The sequence below is a fragment of the Calonectris borealis genome, chromosome 11 (assembly GCF_964195595.1).
Source record: "Calonectris borealis chromosome 11, bCalBor7.hap1.2, whole genome shotgun sequence".
Lineage (NCBI taxonomy): Eukaryota > Metazoa > Chordata > Aves > Procellariiformes > Procellariidae > Calonectris > Calonectris borealis.
In genome coordinates this window covers 16,532,919-16,556,991 of record NC_134322.1, presented here as the reverse complement: position 1 = coordinate 16,556,991, position 24,073 = coordinate 16,532,919, and the positions used below count along the sequence as shown (strand labels likewise).

General features: G+C 38.5%; 1 protein-coding gene across 6 annotated transcripts in view; it reads right to left on the bottom strand.

The window, feature by feature from the left end:
* Positions 1-736: 736 nt before the first annotated feature.
* Positions 737-24,073, bottom strand: part of RNF111 (ring finger protein 111) — a 57,478-nt gene continuing 34,141 nt past the window's right edge. For 2 of the 6 annotated variants that reach the window (XM_075160207.1, XM_075160208.1), the window contains exons 7-14: positions 23,253-23,508; positions 22,118-22,475; positions 18,956-19,081; positions 18,034-18,160; positions 5,074-5,166; positions 4,041-4,136; positions 3,077-3,204; positions 737-2,498 (exon numbers count right to left, since the gene is read on the bottom strand). In XM_075160207.1, coding sequence (XP_075016308.1) covers positions 2,381-2,498; positions 3,077-3,204; positions 4,041-4,136; positions 5,074-5,166; positions 18,034-18,160; positions 18,956-19,081; positions 22,118-22,475; positions 23,253-23,508 — 1,302 coding nt within the window. In that variant the 3' untranslated portion in view covers positions 737-2,380. The remainder of the gene's footprint in view (positions 2,499-3,076; positions 3,205-4,040; positions 4,137-5,073; positions 5,167-18,033; positions 18,161-18,955; positions 19,082-22,117; positions 22,476-23,252; positions 23,509-24,073) is intronic. The other 4 variants (XM_075160203.1, XM_075160202.1, XM_075160204.1 and 1 more) reach the window with 4 other exon arrangements.

Genomic DNA, 24,073 nt, shown 5'->3' with positions numbered 1-24,073 from the left:
AAAAATCCCCCAAATCTGTGCTTCTTTGTCCTGTAAGGAAGCCAAAATAGATTCTATCACATACCCAGGGTCTCAATTATTTCAGAGGCCCTGTTTTTTTTTGTCCCATGTCTCTCAAGTACCTTCTGGGAAACTTTTAAAAATGAGTATCATCAGAATTCAAGCATCAGTGGTCAACGAACTTCCCTCCTTTTCAACAGTCACTGAAGAACAGAAAGTGTCTGTTCAGTCCTTGCAGTTACTTTCTCTAATTTTCACCAATACAGCTTCAACTTCATACCCACTTTCAGTTTCCTACAGCCATAATGTTCAAAAAGCTTTAGCATAAAACCATGTCAGGTTTTGAAGCAGTCAAATCATGTGTTGCCTCTCTCCTACATCCCCCATCATACAAGCACAAAGTGGTTTTAAGTTCAGTTTTAGCAATGCAATTAAGCTTGAAAATGTCCATTTATCACACATGCTGGAATAAAATTTCTCTCCACTTAAAGCCTCAGTGCCAGAGGTGTTAAGTTTGTTGCCAGCAATAGACATTGCACTGGCAAATGCTACTCCTAACAGATTAAAAAAAAATATAAAAGGGAAGCAGCTTTAACCAGACAAAACCAGGCATCAAATTAGATAAGGTAATATTTATAAATGGATCACTTTTTTTAGTGTAAACATAACAGTTCATCTTCTAGGTTTACTGTAAACCATTTTACACTTAATCTGATTATGAAAGACAAAGACAAGAGAAACTGAAGGTATTTATTATTCAATCCACTTACAAAGCAGGTGGCTTAATGCAAGCTTATTGACATGTTCATATATGATCCCCGAGGAACATCTTTTCCAAAGTGACAGTAATACTGTCTCAATGTTTTTGCACATTTGCATTTTGCAATGTTGAGCACATTTAAATAAACTATAATCTATTATATGTGAAAGAATGTTGATTAGCAACTTGAATCCTGATGTGGACTAAAACCTCCTCCAAAGGCGAAACGTTAGTACATTATAACTTAATTCTATATACTATATTATGCAGCAAATCTTAACTATAGAAAATATTTCAATCAGTGATGGACTGTTGGTAATTTATAAAGAGGGAATCTATGATCAAGGCAAAAACTAGGTAACCACATAATTTGTGTCTCAGTTTCTACAGAAATTTACAGGCTTTCAATTTACTAATGAAAAATAAAACAAGAGACAAGTGGATTTAGCTAACTTTATTAACTTTAAAACTAATAAAAACCCCAAGACAAGCCTGGAATCCTTAGAAGTTCTATGAATGCATGTATATCGGTCAAAAAAAAAAAAAAACACCCACCAAAAAACCAAAAACCCTGCAGCTCTAAGTCCTTATTGAATGGTTTTATATTAAAAAAAAAAAACCAAACAAAAAACAAACAAAAACCACCCCAAAATCCCCCACAAACCAAAAAACCCCCTCAATGTGCGCAGATACTTCAACTTAAGTTAGCAGAAGACCAAACAGATTCTAAGCTCTTTTTCCATTTACCTAATAATTCTTTCCATCTGCAAGTATCTACAATCCAGCTAACTGAAATCAACATTTAGTGTTCACTAGAGCTGTTTCACAGCAGCAAATATTTAAGTTAGGGATTCAAATTTCTAGACATAGGAAGAAAATGATAAATACAATCTGAACAGCAGTCTAAATGTTTAATATTGACATTCAAATATATCTGCATTGTGCTGAAATTTTAAAAACAAACACAAAAATCTGATCAGACAAAAACTCTGGTGATGAGTATGCTATATGTATCAGTCAAACTGAATATAGTTCATATTCTGTTCCCAGTATTAAGGATGTTATTTGACTCAGAACTGATATTGTAAATATACAGCAGCCATTTTTTCCTAATTAAGGAATGTCTCAATACATAATATTATCCTTTTCTAGATGATCTTTATACATTTAAACTAAAATATATGATTGATTAAATTAAGGAATCCGAGGTTAGTAATGAGTGAAATCATACTTTCAAAGCTCGATACTATGTAAAACAAACCAAAAAAAGAGACCACACAATTCTACTTACTAAAGCAGCTAATCTTGCCTGCAAGTTTGGGGTCACAAAGCCCATAATATGTGCAAACAAATGCAATACAAGGAACCATGCAAAAATACAGTAATGAATTAAAAGAAAAAAATGTAAAACCTAAAAAAAAGTTTTATAAATACACTGAAACTCAATTGTCTTCTACATAAACTGTAGGTCTAGCATTAGTTGTACCATATAGCAGAGCCAGCACTCTAGGTTCAATGCTTCCAAATCTGCGCAGGTAAGTCATGCCATCTTTGGTTGACTGCAGTACCAGGAAGGATGAGAGGGAGTGAGAGGGAGGACAAGAGTTCTGGAAAGCGGTGTCAACTTTCACTAGGCAGTTGAGCCTCAATGTCCACTCTGCAAATGGGGCACTTCTTGTTGGTAATCAACCACTGATCTACACATACTTGGTGGAAAAGGTGCATACATGGAAGGTGCCTGTCATCAGAACAGAAAAACATTAGTGTTAATAAAGCATTTCCGTATCAACATACCCATTGGAAAAACAGTAATGTGGGGTTTGCTATTGAGGCGTCTATTCTTTTTGCATGTGCATGTTTCTCCACAAGTTTCACTAGCCCTTCCAGTTGAACCTGCATTTTGTCTAGTTCTAAGAAGAAATGCATATGGGCAATGAAGTCAAGCATCAGCTAGTTTCTGCTGTATTACAGTGATTTAAACCTGTTGTAGCTTAAGTAGCATTACTCCAGAAAAACTAAAATTGACAGTCCTGATTAATTCAGGGTATCAGCTTGGGCTCGTGTTATAAGACAGAGAGTCAACTTATGGAAGACCATATGAGAATAACCTACATTCTACCCAAAGACAGTACAGACTGAACAATGTGAGTTTTCAATTGCAACTTGTTTTATTTATTGGTTCAATGACAATTGAACCAGTCTTTTATTGTAACTATTAACCTAGGGACAATAGCAAAGAGTAGTATACCATATTAAAGTATAGTCTCAAAGCCAGAACATTAACATTATATTCTGATATTCAGTGGTACTATTTACCTGACATCTTCACCTTCCTCCAATATAGACAAACAGATGGTACACTTTTCCTCTGTGTCTTCTTCTGTTCCTTCCTCCCCATCTTGTTTGCAGTGCAGTTTCCTCTGTGAGAACCAATCAGTTGTTACCTTATTAGTAGAGATGACATTATTGACAAACTGAGTAAAATCTGTTTTTAATACATATTCAACACATACTTCTTTGAAAAAATTTCATAATATTTATTGAAATGTATCTGAACCAAAATGAATCAAGAACTAGCACTTGGAGCAAAATTTCATAGGACATTTCATATTTATTTAACTATTGTTAATTACGAAAGTCTATTGGACTGTGAATATATTAATTTCATATTGTTGCAACCAGTCCTTTTACTCATTGTCTATGTATAAATATCTTCATTTCATTCATGAAGAGGCAAAAAAAAAATTCCTTTCAAACCTAGTATCTTAAGTCACTATTCATCAAGTGTGAAAGAACACTATGTAAATGTGCAAGGGATTCTGTATTATGGTATAATAAACTCCAACTTCAACTTCCTAATATGGTCAGAGTAAAGGTTAAATGATACATACCAAGCAGGTAAGCATCATGAACAACTTATTGCAAAAATAAAGTCTTACTTTATTTGATGAGTTATCACTGAAGTCTGTTGACAATTTAGCTGTTACCAATAGTTATTTCATTGCTCACAAGGCTATTCATAACTGCTGGACAAGTTATTAAATCATATCAAACCACTTTTGTTTATCACATTACAGTAGCTCTTTATCTAAGGACCAAATTTTTAATTTTCTTTGTGAAAGAAGTGGCATTGTAAGCTTTGCTTACAATCCTTGAAATTGCAAGCTACAGAAAACATCACTCTTCGAAGCTGACATTTCTGCAGATTTAAGCTAAACATAAACATTATTACATTTTCAAAGAAATATTACAGACAGGCCAAAATTTGAGAAATCCTCACCTTTTTGTATTTATGTGGGTATGTGCATCTTTCTATAGTTCCCTGTGTTGCTCCACGATTAACATTGCCTAATCGTTCCTCCAAGTGAATCAGCTCCTAAAAAATTATCAAGGAATAAACAGTGTAAGAACTGTTATTTCAACTACCTTGAGTAAATATTAATTTTATTCTAACCCATTTGCAGAATGACAAACTCTCATTTCCCAACTTATTCAAATCCAGGCAAAGCAAAAAAGGGTATGTTGTGTGGGAAAAGTGATGGGTTTCTGTAGAAAAACCCACACAACACTGCCTGGTATTTTAAGTTATAAGGAAACACTATTTTACTACTAAAAACATTAGAAATTGTTTGTCAGCTAGGAATGGTTATCAGTATGTACACACATACTTGCGTGTCTAATGAGGAAAATGCAACTAAAATGCGCTACGTAAATATTTGCTTTCTAACAGTCATTAAGGCTTAGAAGAAAAAAAAAGTTGCTTAAGCTTGAAATACAATGACTGATTTATTTTTCTCCAGCAATGAGTTTATTAGAACCATGAGATGTCACTGAAGATGTTTTCGGTGGACTAGGTCATTAACTCTCTGCATCTGATACCTTTTTTTTTCTCCTTTATTTTTTTTCTTCCCTCAGTTTCAATTCCTGCACTACGTAACAAACAGGACAGCACTGTTAAAGTTGCCAAGTTTCACCCTCACTAGGAGGATCCTGGCACAGTTATTCGGAGACACCACTACCTTTTACCAACATATCATGTGAATGCTACATCCTACTAACTGAGGTGGTGGGCAGAGCAAGAGATACTGTCAGTTAATAACCACCTAAGCCTACATTGACCAGGGCATCTTTTATTGACTGACTTTTCAATATGCATTTATCCCAGTTCATGATAGTGAGGTCATTCTATAAATAAAGGATATTTTCTTTATGATTCTTTTACAACTATATATAGAACTAGCTCTACCATACACCCTCCCCATATTCCCTCGTGACACATTTTGACATATATCTAGTTTTATTCTATTACAAACCTCAAAATTGCCCCTGAAAGGGCCTCTGAATGATGTTCCATCCAATCCCGATGAAATGTAACGGATGTGAGGGTAGCCCGCCATGTCTGGTACCTATTCAAACAGCAGACGTTAAGTTAAACCTATTCAGAACAGTTCCAGTATTTTACTGTTCACTTTGTAAAATTTAAGATCCTTTTGCTTTTATTGAATCACTTATTATTTATACTCCTCAGCTTGAGCATACAATTCCAACTGCCAGCATAGCACACTACCACTCTGAGCTCTCTAAACATAACCAGAAGCAAAACAGAAGTGAGATTAGATCCTCTATTATAATCTCTCGACATCTGCATTACATATTGCTTGGTCTCACTTCCCACGTCTCAAAATCTCAACCTACTTTGTATAAACCGCCATAAATATCTACCTATTTTTGTAAACAACACACCTAAAAGCTATGCATGAAGTTACGACAAGGACTTGCTACAGATTCTTAAATGTAAGTTTTTGGTACCACGGAAAAAACAAGGCTAATACTCAGTCTGAAAAAAAACAGCCAATATCCTTTTCTTACCCAAAACAACTGAACATCTTCAGACACGCTTCAAATTTAGAGGCAGATAAAAAAAAGTGACACTCAAAACTTGCGTCTAAAGTCACAGGCAACTCTACATCACTCTATATTCAAGCATCCACTGACTTCCTTGCATATGAAGAAAAAAAAGCAGTGAACAAAATACCAGTATCCAGCGATATACCCCACAGGCATTTCAAGCACCAGTGCTTTTCATACAGGAAAGCAGAAAGGTAGTCAATATACCAAGGACCACCTTCACAGCAGGGCTTCTGCATTCCATTTTTACCCCCGCAAGATGAGTGAATAATGGTATTGACTTTTTGTCAGAAACATACCAGCAGCAATTTTTAATGAACAGGTGACAAAAACCCCAAAATGATCAGCAGAGTCAGTTTACTTAATCATGTAGAGTGCAATGATACGAGGACTGTAAGCAGCAGTTCATTTGGAAATAACATTAAGTGCTTGAGAAGTACTATCTTCCTTTCTGTGCTATAGCTGGTAATGTCTCTACTGTTGTATATGACAGCTCAAAATTCATCTCATGAGGCTGTCAACAAGTCAGACATCCCAGATATTATTCGTGAAGTCAGGTATTCATGTGTGGCTTTTCTTATTTCCAGCAGACACTTCTAAGCTTAACATAAATAAAGGTGTAAAACTGCATTAATGCATTGTGAGAAAGCATACGCCTAGACAAAGTTACTCACATAACATAACAGACCAATAAGCTACCTTTCTATATTTTTCAAATCCAGTCTGGTAACTAAAAGCTGACAGGGATAGAAAAGATTTCTCTGCCCTAAATAATTTTTTTCAGAAAAGAAAAACAGAATCTGATTATTTTAAAGCGTTTTACGTGGTGCTTGTTAAATGATGACCATGTAGTGCCAATATAAGGCACAAATACAGCCACAGTATTAAGATTAGATTTTTTACAAACCAGAGTAATAAAACCTGAAGATTTAACCTTCAGAGTATTTCCAGAATCCTAATACAGGGGGTCCTCTCTTGTAAGCAGCCTAAGTATCTGTTGGTCTGGTACTAGTTAGAGCTGGAGATGGGAAACAAGCAAGACAGGATGACTGCTGCAAACTCCAACAGTGTATAAATTTAAAGATCTAAGTTATTATACAATATGCAGATTGTATTTACAGAGATTATATACTACTACATGAATTCAATATGATTGCAAATATAGAATTTTATATCACAAGATATGTACATTCATCTGCATACTAAACATTTCATCTAAGTAACATCTGTTGGTGTCACAGGTCTTACTGTTTGACAGTAAACTGTGGCGGTAACAAAGGAATTTGGGAGAGTTCATTAAAAATGCGATAATTTGTAAAAACTACAAATTATAAGAAATCTATCTCACAGTCGGTGATTTATGATCCATTCTCCATTTAAGCATGTAATTCTACTTCATCTTCCAATTACAGAAAACGCATTTAAAGAACTAGGTCACTCATCCACACTATGAACATATTTGTTGTCCCAGGTTTTTACTAGGCATAGACCTGTTTGGCATCATTTGGAAGTTTCCATTGCCTGTTATTACGTTGTGAATCAATTGCCTCCACTCAGAGGAAAGGAAACTCCCAACAAAACCTAACGTAAGTCCACCCCTTGATGACGAGCCCATCTATATGTTGCATCTCTTCCTTGACGGCCTGAGGTGTCATGGGCCCACTGGGCTATAAATAATTCACCCTTTGTTGCCAGTCCAGATCCACCTGAGCCACTTCAATCTTAGCAGCCTGGTCCACCTGCTGGTTGTTTTGATGTTCCTCAGTGGCCCGACTCTTGGATACGTGAGCATCTACGTGACGTACTTTTACAACCAAGTTCTCTACCCGGGCAGCAATATCTTGCCACAGTGCAGCAGCCCAGATGGGTTTACCTCTGCGCTGCCAGTTGTTCTGCTTCCACTGCTGCAACCACCCCCACAGGGCATTTGCCACCATCCATGAGTCAGTATAGAGATAGAGCACTGGCCATTTTTCTTGTTCAGCGATATCCAAGGCCAGCTGGAGGGCTTTCACCTCTGCAAACTGGCTCGATTCACCTTCTCATTCAGCAGTTTCTGTGACTTGTCCTATAGGACTCCATACAGCAGCTTTCCACTTCCGATGCTTTCCTACAAGATGACAGGACCCGTCAGTGAACAGGGCATATTGCTTCTCAATTTCTTGTAGTTTATTATACAGTGGGGCCTCTTCAGCACGCGTCACCTCCTCCTCTGGTGATATTCCAAAATGTTTGCCCTCTGGCCAGTCTGTGATCACTTCCAAGATTCCGGGGCGACTGGGGTTTCCTATTCGAGCCCGTTGTGTGATCAGTGCGACCCACTTACTCCACGTAGCATCAGTTGCACGATGTCTACAGGAGACCCTCCCTTTGAACATCCAGCCCAGCGCCAGCAGTCGGGGTGCCAGGAGGAGCTGTGCTTCAGTACCAACCACTTCCGAAGCAGCTCGAGTCCCTTCATATGCTGCCAATATCTCCTTCTCAGTTGGAGTGTAGCGGGCCTCGGATCCTCTGTATCCCTGACTCCAGAACCCTAAGGGTCTCCCCTGGTGCTTTCTGCCAGAGGCTCCAGGTAGGGCCATTCTCCCCCGCTGCGGTGTAGAGCACATTCTTCACATCTTGTCCTGCCCGGACTGGCCCAAGGGCTACTGCCTGAACTATCTCCCGTTTAATTTGTTCAAAGGCTTGTTGTTGCTCAGGGGCCCATTTGAAGTCATTCTTCTTCCTGGTCATGTGATAGAGAGGGCTTACGATCTGACTGTAATTTGGAATATGCATTCTCTAGAAACCCACAACGCCTAAGAAAGCTTGTGTTTCCTTTTTGCTAATTAGTGGGGACATAGCTGTTATTGATCACATCCATTGGGATCTGATGATGTCCATCCTGTCATTTTATTCCTAAAAATTGGATCTCCTGTGCAGGTCCCTTGACCTTACTTTGTTTTATGGCAAAGTCGGCCTTCAGAAGGGTTTGGACTATTTTCTTCCCTTTCTCAAGAACTACTTCTGCTGTGCTGCCCCATATGATGATGTCATCAATGTACTGCAGGTGTTCCGGAGCCTCACCCTGTTCCAGTGCGGTGTGGATCTGTCCATGGCAAATGGTAGGGCTGTGTTTCCACCCCTGGGGCAGTCGGTTCCAGGTGTACTGGACGCCCCTCCAAGTGAAAGCAAACTGTGGCCTGCACCCTGCTGCCAAAGGGATTGAGAAAAACAAACCAGCGATATCAGTTGTGGTGTACCACTTGGCTGCCTTTGACTCCAGTTTGTATTGGAGTTCTAGCATGTCCGGCACGGCAGCGCTCAGCCTTCGTTCAGGCCACGGTAGTCTACTGTTAGTCTCCACTCTCCATTGGACTTTCGCACTGGCCATATAGAACTGTTAAAGGGTGAGCGAGTCTTGCTGATCACTCCTTGCTCTCCGGTCAACGAATCAGCTCATGGATGGGAATCAGGGAATCTCGGTTGGTGTGATATTGCCGCCGGTGCACCGTTGTGGTAGCGATCAGCACCTCTTGTTCTTCAACCCTCAGTAACCCCACAACAGAAGGGTCCTCCGAGAGACCAGGAAAGGTGGACAGCTTTTTAATTTCCTCCGTCTCCAAGGCAGCTATACCAAAACCCCACTGGTACCCTTTTGGGTCCTTGAAATACCCTCTCCTGGGATAGTCTATACCAAGGATGCACAGAGCCTCTGGGCCAGTCACAACAGGGTGCCTTTGCCACTCATTCCCAGCTAGATTCACTTCAGCCTCCAATACAGTTAACTCTTGGGATCCCCCTGTCACTGCAGAATTACAGATGGGTTCTGCCCCTTTATAGCTTGATGGCATCAGGGTACACTGTGCACCAGTGTCTACGAGAGCCTTATATTTCTGTGGATCTGATGTGCCAGGCCACCGAATCCACAGAGTTCAGTAAACCCAACTGTCCCTTTCCTCCACCTGGCTGGAGGCAGGGCCCCTCTAGTCCTGGTCATCATATTCACTACCCACTTCTTGTAAGTATGAATCAGAAGTCCCTTTATTAAGGTTGGAAGTGGAATCAGCCCTTCTACTCTGTCTTGGGAACTGCTCACTGGAGACTGGAGCAGCAGTTTTCCTAGAAGAACCCCCTTTTGTGATTGTTTTTCCTTGCAACTCATGTACCCGTGCCTCTAGGGTCGAGGTGGATTTTTCATCCCACTTCCTCATGTCTTCTCCGTAGTCACACAGGTAAAACCACAGGGTGGCCCGTGGTGTGTACCCTCTATACCCTCTCTCTTGATCAGAGGAATGCTTACTCTTAACGGCTGAGATACTGCTCTGTACAAGTGGGGAGCAGGACCTATCCTCTTTGAGTTGCTGGACCTCCTAGGACAGCTTCTCCACAGCCAACGTGAGGGAGAAAGAGAGACTTTCTTCGTATTGCCAGAGACGGCCAGCCAATTCACCCACCGTTTGTTCCTCTCCATCCTTCCAATGCATTGGCATACAATGACGGTATGCTCTGTACAAACTTCCACCACATGGGTTCCGTGCACTGAACTTCATCTGGATCTTTGGATAACTGCTCATTGTCCAGGTCACTATAAACCACTTCCAGCACAGCTAATTCCCTCAGGTACTGGTTACCTCTCTTCACAGTGGACCACTTGCCTGGGTGATATGTAACATCTTCCTTGAAGGGATACCTTTCCTTCACGCCTGACAGGAGTCGCCTCCAGAGGCTTGTGCCCCTTGTCCAATCGCTTTGTCAATGCCCCCTTCCCTAGAAAGGGATCCCAGCTGTTTGGCTTCCCTACCCTCTAATTCCAGGCTACTGGCCCCATTATCCCAGCATCAGAGCAGCCAGGTGACAATATGCTCACCTGGATGACAGCTGAAATCTTTTCGCATATCTCACAGCTCACTCAGGGATAGGAATCGGGTGGTTACTGTCTCGTTTATGAGTTCTTCCTCTTCCTCTTCTCGTGATGGCCCTGCTTTTTCATCACCCCTTACTAAAGGAGCTGACTTTCACTTCCAAGATTTCTTCTTGTGTATAGGGGTGACTGATACTGGTACGGGTTGGTTCTCTGGTTAAGCTGCAGTGCCTGTCGCGGGGATTGGAGTAGCCACAGTGCTTGTCGTTTTGTCGTCAGATCCAGAGACCTCCTCTTCCCCTTGAGGGTTCTGAATAGTGTTGAACAGGGCTCGGTAGGCATGGGCCAGGCCCCAGCACGTTGCAGTGATTTGTGTCTCTCTGGAGTTGCCAGGGTGACAGCATACTGTTTCCAAATACTATACTAGTTTTTCAGTATTCTGCACTTGTTCAGGGGTGAAGTTCAAAAACACTGGAGGAGCCCACTGTCCTAGGTACTTGCCCATACTATCCCGCACACCCTGCCACTCATAACTATCCATCCTCAGGGTAGATCTCTGGGTGTTATTCTTAAGTAGTTGTTTAACTTTAAACAAGACCTGAAACACATTCAGGAGTAGGAGCAACAGGAACATGCTGGTTTGAACATCCCAAGGATATTAAAAATTCTTAAGCGCTATTGTAACTAGCCTGGAGGAGAAAGGGAAGGTGAAGGAAGATGTCTCCCCCGTAAATTGACTCTCCAAGGAGAAAAGATACAAAGTGTAATTATTAATAGTTTCTGAGATATGGCTCCTGAAATAGAGATGAAGGCAATGCTGAGTACAAATACCAGATTAGTCTCATAACCAGCCATTTTATCATATCATAAGCCAGTGTTCCAAAGTACAGCAAAACTATAACCTTGACCCACTCCCAGAGGTGATAAACAGCACAATAGGGAACATATACTGCAAGTAAGGTGTTACATAACACAACCCTGAGAACAAGCACAACAACTTTTGAGAGCAAATTAATCAACATTGTGACCAGTGACTATCAAACTAATATAATGAATGTTTATAACAAATTTGTTCTAACGCACTCTGGTCAGATTTGTCGTTATCTCAACCTGTCGAGCCCCACGTTGGGCGCCAAAAAGGACTGTCGTGGTTTAACCCCAGCTGGCAACTGAGCACCACACAGCCACTCACTCACTTCCCCCCCAGGTGGGATGGGGGAGAGAACTGGAAGAGCAAAAGTGAGAAAACTCATGGGTTGAGATAAGAACAGTTTAATAATTGAAATAAAATAAAATGGTGGTAGTAGCAGTAATAATAGTAATAATAAAAATTAAAAAAGAATATACAGAACAAGCGATGCACGATGCAATTGCTCACTACCTGCCGACTGATGCCCAGCCAGTCCCCAAGCAGCAGTCCCCCAGCCAGCTTTCCCTAGTTTATATACTGACCATGACATCATATGGGATGGAATATCCTGTTGGCCAGTTTGGGTCAGCTGCTCTGGCTGTGCCCCCTCCCAGCTTCGTGTGCATCTCCAGCCTTCTCAGTCAGTAGAGCATGAGAAGCTGAAAAGTCCTTGATTTAGTGTAAGCACTACCTAGCAACAACTAAAACATCAGTGTATTATCAACATTATTCTCATACTAAATCCAAAACACAGCACTATACCAGCTACTAGGAAGAAAATTAACTCTATCCCAGCTGAAACCAGGACAAATGCCCAACTAAGAACAGTCTAACTAAAATCCCTTTGACAGTTACCATCAAGCTTCAAATGCAAACAGAAGATGTCAGCTTTCTTGAAACAGCTTCACACAATTGGACGTAAGAAAAAAGGAAAAAGGTAAAGCTAATGAAGAAAGTAGAGAGTTAAAGGTAATGCCAGTCAGCACTAAGTGCTTCTATATATTCTTTTGGATACAGTCAAATCATAATATATACTTTAAAGCAATACACTCTGGACCTGCAAATTCCAGTACAAGTTTGCCAAGAACTGTCTGTTTCCTGTAGAACAAGTATCATTAGTTTGTGGTTTTGCACTTTCTGTTGACACTTCACACTACCACAAAAATTTGCAGCAACTAAAAGTGTCAAGGCCAAGTCTGAACCATTTACAACGGAAACATTCTGAAACAGTTTGAAACATCTAACCTGCAGGAAAGATTTTCTTCCTTGCTGCCTTCCTTTAAACACCTTCCATCTTTCCAGGATCTATTTGCCTTTCAGTTGCCACAGTCAGTGAAGAGATTCTTCCATTGTATGGTACTACTTATCTTGTCCATCCCAACCTTTTATTCAATGGTTCACACTAAGTGTGATCTTCGTACATATTAAAACAAATCCCAACAATAAGCTTATCCAGTTAACTGCTTAGGTCCACATCAATGCTCAAAAAAACCTAAAGCTGATCAATCAGTATCTTAATAAGCCAAATTCAAACAAGGAAAAGTTGCAGTTTTCATAGACACTGTGCAAAGAAACAAGTAATGCATGTTGCACAGCTAAAACCTGACTGTGTCTGTGTCTGAGGGGAACATAAAATGAGCGCTGTTCAATAGCCTATATTCTACAAAAAAAATGAAGAACAGTAATTCATGTTTATATTAAGAAAAAAGTAGCAGCTGCATTACAAAAGTCCATTTTCTTATTTGAAAAATGCAGTTAAATTTGATGCAGCTAATCAAGGCTATTTCAAACCTAAAGTTCACCTTAAACTACTATAGCTACATTAAGTTACAGCCTTAAGTTAAGTGTTCAGATATTTTACAGGAAGTTTGTTAGCTTTTTTTGTACAGAACAGTTGCATCTCTTAGAGCTGTGATACATGTATGACTACACTCTGAGTGGTATTATTTTGCCCAGCACACATCTACCATAATGTACTGGGACCTACTGATTCTCTGATTAACTTCTCTGATTAACAGGTAGCTGAAACAATTTGAGAGGCATGTAGATAGCCTCCATTATTTAAGATATATTTTATAAAACAGAAACTAAACAAAAAAAAACCAAATAAACAAACAAACCAAACCAAAACAAAAAACCACCCACCACCAAATCCCACTACTATGCATAACATGACCTGAAAATTGTATCTATGACAGCTCTGCGTGTTTTAAAAACAAGCTGAATAGAATACTCTATCCGTGGCAGGTTTGTTGCTGAAGTTTTAAATAGTCAAAATCCCAGACCAGTTGCAGTTAGTTATTCATCTAAACAAGAGTAAAAGTAAACTAAGCTAAAAGGCACAAAGGGAACACTGCTCTCTTCAGGTCTATACTCTATTTAAAATTTAGTTATCAGTTTAGATAACTAAACTGATAGAGATTTTGTTTTTCTTCTTTGATTATGAAGAAGAAAAGACGGAAGGGGGGAGAAACAAGACCTAGTTTTAATCTTCCATCCCACCCCCCATTAAATGACAAAAAGGAACAAATCAACTTCATAAAAATAACACTTTAACAGAGCAGATTTAAAATACAAAGCATTATTTTTATTTTTTTAAGTGTCCTAGTAACAAACTCATATTCAGACAGCAAGTTCCCGTTTCAAAGCTGAACTAAATTACAATTTCTAAATTAATGTCTGCAGACTTTTGAAACTTTATAGCAAATAACACATTATTCTCCATTTTTCTAATCCTTTCTTATATTTAGAAGCCTGAAAAATTTTAGAAATATTCTCATCTTTGCAATTACAAAAAGTAACTGATTTTACAGCTAAACATAGCGTTCTGGTCATTCAGGTAAATGGATAACATCTGAAAAACATGAGACACAGGAGAGATGGCAGTATAGAGAAGGGGACTGTTTCAGGGTGTCCTCAGGCCAAATTTAGAAACATCTTCTGGAGATTTCTTTTTGGACTTTTCCCCTTCCAGATTTCACTACAAACTAGGATGCCTTTTCTTTCCTGAAGCAACAGAAGAAAAGGAATTCTGCTTGAATATGTGTTACAGCCCTAAGTATGGTATGGCTAGTCAGAATTATGGCTGGTATGTAGCTCATTACGAAAAAGTCACGTTCCTTTTAACACCCATCTCAGCTTATCAAATTCCCATCCTGTCCACCCCGATGTGATAACTGGTGCTGGGCACTCTGAGTCAAAAAGCCTTTCATCAACAGTGCCAAAAGAGTAGCCAAAGTCACTCAGAGTAAACAGAAATTCAAGTAGCATCTAACAACAAGCATCAGAGAAGAAGAGAGGAACAGATAAAGCCTCTGTCTCCTGTCTCTTTCTTGTCTGATGTTTCATTAGTTATTCCATGCATTGATCTTCAGCTGATTCTTCCTAAAAATGTTGTTCAAGTTCACAGAATGAATATTTGTCCAGAATGGAATCCATCGTAAAAATCACTTTGACAGAAGATCTGTCCTCAGCACAAACACGGCATTAAAGCAATACCGATGGGAACTACTCTAAGTCGGGGTCACACTTAACAAAGTAATTGTGTTAAATTAAGGAGGGAAGCAGCCTAATCCTTGTCTACATAGATATGAAGAAAGCTCTTTTTAACTGCTTTTAATCTAGGATTCCTGTTGAAGCAACAGGTGAATGCTTCTTCAACCAAGCTAATAGAAAAGGAGATTTTGTTTTCCCCACTCCACTGTCAAAACTGCCGAACACTAATTATCTCCCCCAACATATCTTTATAATTTTGTCTCCCTGAGGATTAAAACTGCAGTCTACATTCCAGCACTGACTAGATGAAGATTAGGTTATCTCCATCCAATTAAAATCTGAAATTGATATATCAGAGTACTAGTGTCATTAAAGCCCAAATAATCCATGATGCCCTTTATGGTCTGGCAGTAGTTTGAAGAGGTTTTAGTACTCCACAACACAGAAAAAATGCACACTGCCTATTGGGCAGTATGCTATTTCATAAAGTGGATTCACACAAATGAATTTTTTAGCTGAGCTACTGCATGAGTTACTTTAAAAGACTTCCCCCTCACCCCCCCCCCCAAAAAAAAAACCCCAAAGAATGGAGAACATCAACATTTGATGACATCTGCATCAAGAATACAACTAATGAGCCTTGTCAATTGCTATTTAGTACCCTCTGTACTTACTGAAAGAAGAAAGCACTCCTCATAACATTAACCACTTAGCAGAGGGACTCCAGTCACAGTTCAGCCTCTCCTCCCCTGCCCCTATTCCTAAAGTTACTACGAAAAAACCCAGGTGACAGCTGCAATTAATTTGTTGCTCTTTAATAAAATCTAAAATGGCATAAAATCTCATCATACTGGATATTTTGTTTAATATCCAGTTAAGTTTGTTAGATGAAAAACTTCACTGACTACTTGCTCTATATTCAAAGTCAATTTTGCTGACAGATCTGCTCTACTCTCACATACATGCAAATGAAGAAAAATTTGGCTTTCATTATTGCCATAGAAGGGGTAGAATCATCAAAAGGCATTTGTAATGCTTTGAACTCATTGTATATATAACTTCTAGCAGTGCTCTAACCTGCCTTTATGTTCTTCTAGTGCGTGTAATCTGAATATTCTTCAAATTAGTTAGACTCACAACACAACTTCAAAGTTGTAACACTTGGTCTGATCACAGCAAGGTTCAAAACAGATCCCAAGCATTTGAGGAAGTACTGCTTACAGCAGTCTATACACTGTAAAACATGCTGTCAGTGTGTACAAAAATTCAAAATACAAACAACTTCAATTTCATTTCATCCAGAGATTCATGAATTGCTGTTATGAGGATTAGATATCCCTACACACAAACACATGCACAAGTTTCTGTACAGTTAAAGAACCCTATTTCATCTGACACTTTTATCACTTAGTAACAGCAGTTACTGAGCACAAGGGCAGGACTCCCTGAAGTATTTTATCACATATTCAGGAAATACTTCTGAAGATTCTCTATCACAGCTTTCTTCCATTCTACTGCTCAAAAGAAGATAAACAGTGGGGTCCCAACTACTTGCTTGTGTAACATTTAATTTGTAGGAATATCCCTATGACAGTTAAAATACTGTTAAAAGTTTCTCATCACACTGTAACACAAGGATCAGCTGAACTCTGAAGTTTCTAGAAACTTCACAGCAATAATGGAAATAAATCCCATAACTGACTTATTAGCCCTGGTAGAAAATGAGATAAAATAGGCATATGTTTAACTTGCTGCCTCCTAATGCAACTGCAGTTCCCTGAACTATTAGGAGGGCCCTTTCTCTTTGAGAGTCTAAAGCAACTGATGCTAACTGTTACAGTACAACACATGAAATAAATGTAAGAGAGGCAAGCCATTTTTCATCCAATTGAAAAAACAGACACCTAACTGAAGAAGAATGCAGAAAATCTTAATTTGAATAGATGATGCACAGGAGATAAGGTTATGCAGTAAGAATCTTGTTGGCTACACTAAAGTACCAAATTCTGTAGACTGCTCTAGAAAGTCTGCGGTAAGCATGCAAGCTGTGCATCAATGAACTACTCACCCTGATATATCAGGGAGGTACTTGAGGATTATTATCATGTTTGCTAGTTAAATAGCAAGGAACAAGCAATGTAAGACCAGACTATGAAGAGAGACCTATAACACTATTGGTTGTAAATTTACAGTTCAATCCCTAGACTTTAATTCTTGCTATTAACAGAGGAATTTTGGATGGACAAGACTTGCAGGTTGATTTTTCATTACAATTTTAGCATTTGTTTACAGATGAGCCCACAATTTTGATTAGATTATCTAGCTTTAAGAGGGTTAAATAATACGGGTTAGCCACACAGAATACCACATAGAAACACTAAACATACTCCATTAAAATAAATTTGTGTCTCTCTGAATTTTCATTAAACAAAATTAAGAATATTTTAAATAAACCAAACATTCTTTCAAAAACAATACTCTGTAAAAGTCAGAGTTATGCTAATTTTCCTTGGTTTTCTACTGTAGATTAAAAAAAGTTATGTGTAACAAGGGACTAGGTTACCTTCACACTTTCTGTTACTTACAACGCTTCATGCTACAAAATTATATACTTTATCACACAGAATTTAGGTTGATGAACACCAAATATTATTTGAAAACAACCAAATCTCTAGATGGAATTCTAGCTGTGCTGTATACACACCTTAAAAATAAAGCACCAGTGCTAATCCTCATGCACTAGGTGGAAAGTCGGTACCTTTAACAATCCAAAACTCATTAAAGAAGAATCTGAACTTTGAAAATCAGATGCAGAGGGTCAATGTATTGCAATGCAAGTGACAATTTAATTCAAATATGTTTCATTTTACAAGAGCTGAAGTTAGAAATGTTAGTGTCCTAAACTCTTTTCTCTTATTAGATATGAGCCTGTTCTAGCTCCCTATCTGGGAGCAACACACAGAAACACTGGAATATTTTCTTTTTCAGTTGAACCACTAACTTTTGCAGCAATGTTACATGTCCAATTAAATGCAGTAAACCTTAAAATAATTTTCCTGACAAACAAAATAATTACAGTGACCAATGATCATCATTTTTCATAAGCTATCTCCTTACCATTAGAGGAAGAGCCCCTATTTGCAGGTGATGAAGTCGAGGAGGTGCATGGTAGTGGGCCAAGTGAGGATGCAAGGGCCCTGGAGGGTAAGTAGCTGCAGTCACACCAGCTTCAATTCCCAGTTCCCTGTCACATGAAAGAAAGTGGCATCACAGTAAAGGTACATCTATACTCCTAGTTACAATTCCACTGCTTTGGAAAGCATACAACATCCACCATAACAGTTTTAAGTAAGAAATTTTTTTTAAACTTATTTAAACCTTGCTAAAGAATCCTCTTTCTCCTACCATAACTAAAAGTTGTTTTTAAAACAGCTGTGAAGATTTAGTACGCTAAATCAGTAGAGACAACTCCACATTTATTGTGCCCAGGAATATTATCAGTGTGGAGTCTACTCTGTAGCTCACGCTGTGGGAACAGCAGCTGTCACGCACGCACCTCTTCCCTAATGGTCAAAAGTATCTTTTTTTACTATATAAACTATAGTAACTATATTGCGGAACTTAAATGTAACCTTCATGAGTGGGCCTGATGCAATTTTAAAGAAGTTCAGACAAAGAGGAGAGAGAATAAATTAGTTTGTAACTCAAATCCAAACCTCTATTTTACAAAGTGCATAAATATAAGAACAGTCTTCAGCAAGATTTTTCTTGCCTATTTTAAAATCAATTCTTGAACTACCTACCTAGAATCAGTAACAATTCCATTTTAAAAGCAATGGATAAAAACCCCTGGAAATATATTTAAGATATTGAGTACTCAAAGCAGTATTTCAAAGCCATATCAACATCTACAAATTTTAAACTACAGGTGCATGCAGCACTTCTTAAAATCACAGCCAGCATTATCAGCACTGTGATCAGCACATTATGGTCTTTTGTGCTGAGTCCTGACGAACTAAAATAGTATCTGATTACTAACCAGGCAGATCTCTCTGGAGCTTGTCGAGGATGGGAAGACATTGTCTGAGGCACATGAATGTGATGCCCATGACCATAATTGGGATGCATTCTGTGAGGATGCGGAGGAGGCCGTTCATGAGCACGTCTAAACAACATAAAACACCAACAGTTAATTTCACATACTTGTTAGTATCAAGAAAGCAACATCCATAATCAAAATGTTACAGACTGAATTACTGGAATGCATTTAAAATAAAAAATAAAATTCCCCGTACAGTATTTTCATTTCAATTTTAGATACAAGTTAGAAACTAATTATAATACAGATTTCATATTCAAAGACAAAGCCAGCTTCAGCTACTGTGATCTGCCCTTCACTTGGCAGACGTGACTACAGAAGGACTGGCAAAGTGTTTAATCCTAACCTCAAACTGCAGGTAGGAAAGCAAAGGCCACATGACGGTCGTGTTGAGATTCAGAGTCGTTCATAGCTATGCTGCGGTTTATTTCTAGTAAAACTATACCAGCAAAAGTAATTAGGGGAAACTTAATACACTAATTGGAGGACATTTTTCTTGGAACGTGTATGCGTCATCGCTCAAGTCATAAAAGAACACAGTTTTTTCCATGCCAGCTGGTATAGAACAACTACAGTTTTGGAAAAAAATCTCCAAAAACACCTGCTGGCTGACTTCTGTTACTTTACCACTTCCCAGTTACAGAAAGAAATGGATTGGTATTTTTCTTTCCATTGCTTTCAATGCAGAAGGTATTTTCTTTTTTATTCAGCCTAGAAACTTGGATTTTGCCAAAAGCAGTACAGTCTTCAGATTCAGTACTACCTTAAGCTCCCTGACAAAGTAGACCAGACATTTTGTAAATCTACATGTCTAGAGAAGCAAAAAGTTACTTAACAGCACACTATTCTAATCACTGTAAATTGACAATTCTCCAGAGAAATCTGTCAAGCTTGTATAAATTATATTAGAAGTATTCGTTTTCTGCAACGGTACAGACCAACATGGGAACAGACCTATCAGCGGAACCTACTCCTAGTCTCACCTCCCTTCACTTTACCAAATAACTATGGGGAAAAATCTGGAAGAACATATTTTAATTAAAAAAACATAGCAAAACAACTTCTGTAGTTCATAAAAACTGAATGTCATGTAGGCCCATTTTTCCTAAAATGAGTCTTAATTTAAAAGAAACACATTTGAAATTATTTCTACGAATGTAAAACTCCTAGGCTATCTATCCCACAATCTTAGTATAAAGTGGGTGATCAGATTTAAAAGAAACAGAAAATCCATGTTATACAAATGCAGTGCACTCTCATTCATTGCCTTTTGCACATTTTGTGGCTGATTCCAAGACTCTAAGGAAGTTATAGCTGTTGTACCCACACTTGAGACATGACAGTGCGAAGAGGACTCTAACCATTCTCTACTTCCAATCCTGAAAAAGTCCTATATTGTTATAGACAGAAGGTACACAAGCCAGACTATTCCATATGCTATTTCTAGAAATGAAGGATGACACAACATCTTAGGAACACTTTGAGATGCTGGGACATGGAACCGAAGGAACTGCAAGTCTGCTGGCAGTCTCAGTCTGTGTATTAAATAACAGAGCGAATATACACAAGTTTCTGGTTGTCAGAGTATAATCTGATTTATATGAGATTGGGCCAAGATACCTACAATATTGATTTTGCATGTAATTTGTATGGGGATTAGCAGGGGAAAGAAAGACCAAGAGTGGAACAATTTCATAAGATTACAAAACAAAACTATAGAGGAGAAACCTCACTGGGCAAACTGATACTGTCTGACCCGAGATTGGTGACTTCAGAGAGAATGTCAAGGAAGAAACTATTATCAACATTTGACTACAGTTTCTATACATACAAAGAAAGCTCAGTAGGCTAAGAAATGCCAATATTCACATTTCCAATCCCCAAACTACCAGAAAGTTTCCACAACAGGCAAGATAGCTACCACTATTATTTTTCCTCAAAATGCTATCTTGCTGTCTCACATTCACTGGCTTTAATGTTCCAAAATTAATTTTTGGGTATGATTGCATAATCATGGGGGTACACAAGCGGTATGCCTGTATGTTTAGGTTAGGGTATTTAGAGGTTATGCCATTTGCATAGCAAAGATAACAAAAGAACAGGTGTAGGTTCAGACAGATCAAAATTTTCATGACTGAGAAAGCAGGGTTAGATTTCACTTTCCTAGGGGACGGGGGAAAGAGTCTGTCATGTGCCACTTTGTGAGCAGTTACTGCCTATAGATATTTTTATGAATTACCTGGAAACTGCCTCAAAAGTTACAGTTAAAGCAAACTTTTGTTTAAGCATTAACTTCTAAATCAGTTTTAAGTTAGTTACCAGTAGAATTTGTATAACAAAGTTAGGAGCAATAAATAGAGAGCTCATTCTTGAAATTGTCTTGGATATTAAAAAGCATTATCTCCAGAATTAAAGTAACTTCAGTTACTTTGTGATTGAATACGAAGCCAGTACCGACCTGATTTCTGCTGATACTAGTGTCATGAATCTAGTTTAGCAACAACATTAGCATCTCTTAAACAATATCACCAAAGCTACACCTCAACATTGGTCACATTCTCACAGAGATATTATTCAGTCTCTTCCTTCTCTTCTAAAGACATAAAGGCATAGTAAAGCTAGGTAAGCATCTAAGGTTAAATCTGAATTAAACCTGGTAAACAGTCTCTTTCAAATTTTCATTTTATTTTAAAGCATTGGTTAGATAAAAAGAATCTTAATAGCATCAACAAGGCAAAACACACTGTCAAGGAACACATTTGAAAGGAGCTTATGATCTACATCTAGATGGTCCAGCTTGAAAAGGAATTCCTGCCTGTTATCTGGAGGATCAGTAATGAGCGAGAGAAACATAAGCTTCCCTTCTTTTTCATGCCCCGTTTGTACCTTACCTGGAGCCACTGTTGAGAAATGTAATGGAACAGGTTCAGTCTTAATGCTCACGCGACTGTGATGGTATGTAAAGACACTTCTTACCATGGTTTAACACTAACAGTTCCTAACCATGCAATTAACAGTTTGAGATTCACATGCAACATTTTACAAACCTGAGGGAAATGAATTATATGTTTAGATATTGTTCTGAGTACATTTGTGACATACGTTGGGTGCTGCATCATTCTTCTTCTCTGGACCTCCATCCTCTGGATCACTTCATGAGGATGTAGCCTCTGTGCTGGAGGTGCTGTTGCAGGGATGTGATGGGATATAGGCTGGTGTGTTGCGGGAAGATGCTGTGGTATTGGAGCAGCTGCGTTGGCTAAAGGATGAGTAGGTGGTGGAGGTGGAGGTGGAACAGGATGAGAAGCTGCATGAGAGGAGATTGAAGGATGGAAGGGATGCACCGGATGAGGGATAACATAATCTACTTGAGGTGGAGGTTGTGGCTGTGGAGGAGGATTTCCATGAGAGTGAGGACATGCAGAAGCTTGATGGTGAAGAGGTCTGGTCAAAGAAGCATCTGCAATGAAAACATCAGGTGCTTTTAATTTGGTCAGTAGCAGGTTTTGACTTAAATTTATTTTAGAAAGTATCTTCACACAGGTGCTTCAATATTATTACACCAGTGTAAACAGTGGCAAAATGGGAATATGTGTTTATGCAATTTTTCAAGTGATTCCAGCAATATACCCTACAAGAAACCCACACTTCTTGCAGCCAAAAGTATTCCACTTGCCAATGTTGGTAAAAAGGAAAAAATACCAACACCAAAATCTGTGTGATGCATGCTGAAAAAGGTGTATTTGGTAAGAAATTTTACTTCAAGTTTGTAGTTTTATTTTTTAAAAATTCAATTTCCCCTGACAAGTCCACTATTCTGTAGAGACAATAAAGTCCTTAAAAAGAAATCACAATCAAACAAATGAGTTGACTCTCTGAGCTTGCTCAAGCAGAACTCACTGGGGGGACGGGACGGGGGATGGACCAAGGAAGAAGAAATAAAAAGGCATTGCTAAAATACAAAAGAGGTGAAAAATATTTTCACAGTAAATATAGTTTTTGAAGTCTGAATGTTATTAAGGTCACTCAAAGGAAAATATTTTAACTTCACCTTGATCCTGTTCAAATCCTCTACACAAGCTGAGCTGTTCAAATACATTTCTTATTATGTGTTTTGCTAGGCCAGTTCTAAGACCAAAGCAAGCAGGCAGTAAGAGTTTTCATGTGCTGTCAGGGAAGCTGTTTTCTCGTTTGTTTGATTCCCCCCCCCAGGTAACCAGTACTTATCAGTACTTACAAGGAGAATGCATATAATGCCGACAGGAAGAGAGCGATGCCTGAGGAGGAGGTTGGGGCTGTGGCTGCGCAACCATACTTGATCCATATCCGTCTATCGTTATTGATTGGCTTGGGCCAGCACCAGCCTGATGCCCATAAATTGCAGTTCGAGATGAAGAACCAGGACAGCAGGGGTCAAAAGCAGATGTTCCATGAAAAGCACCACTTCCATGACTTCTTATACCACTGCTGCTTAAGTCTACTGGCAATGCCTGCTGTGTAAACAAACCATCTTTTTTCAAGCAATTCTTCAGACATTGAAAACAAAGTCACCCTCAAACATAAAGTGATAAAAAATAAAAATAAATACTATCACAAGCAAATGGCATCCAAATTTTTAAGTTTTAAGGCTCGACTCTGGAATATTCTTTAGATATAATTCACACTTCTTATTCCTAAGTTCTTGAATCTGGTGAGAGAGACTAAATTCATTACACCAGATTGTGTAAAAAAATCAAAAACCCTATGATGGATAAATCAGTGAGTATATTAGAGCTACATGCATTGAAATATTTGGAGGCAAAAAACAACCTTTAGCATTTTCAGTTGTGCATAATGTATTACACTTAAAACAGAAACCAGATTGATAGTTCTGCATGTTGTAAATTAAGTTTGTACAGTATTGTTCTTACTTATAATCGTATTGGTTTAGAGCTGTGATTTTAGTTACTTAAAAAGTCTTAAAAACCAATGCTTTTAGAAAAGCAACTCTTATTTTATACATTTTATCAACAGAACATTAGACTTGCTTTTTAATTCCCTTAAAGCAGCTCAATGATT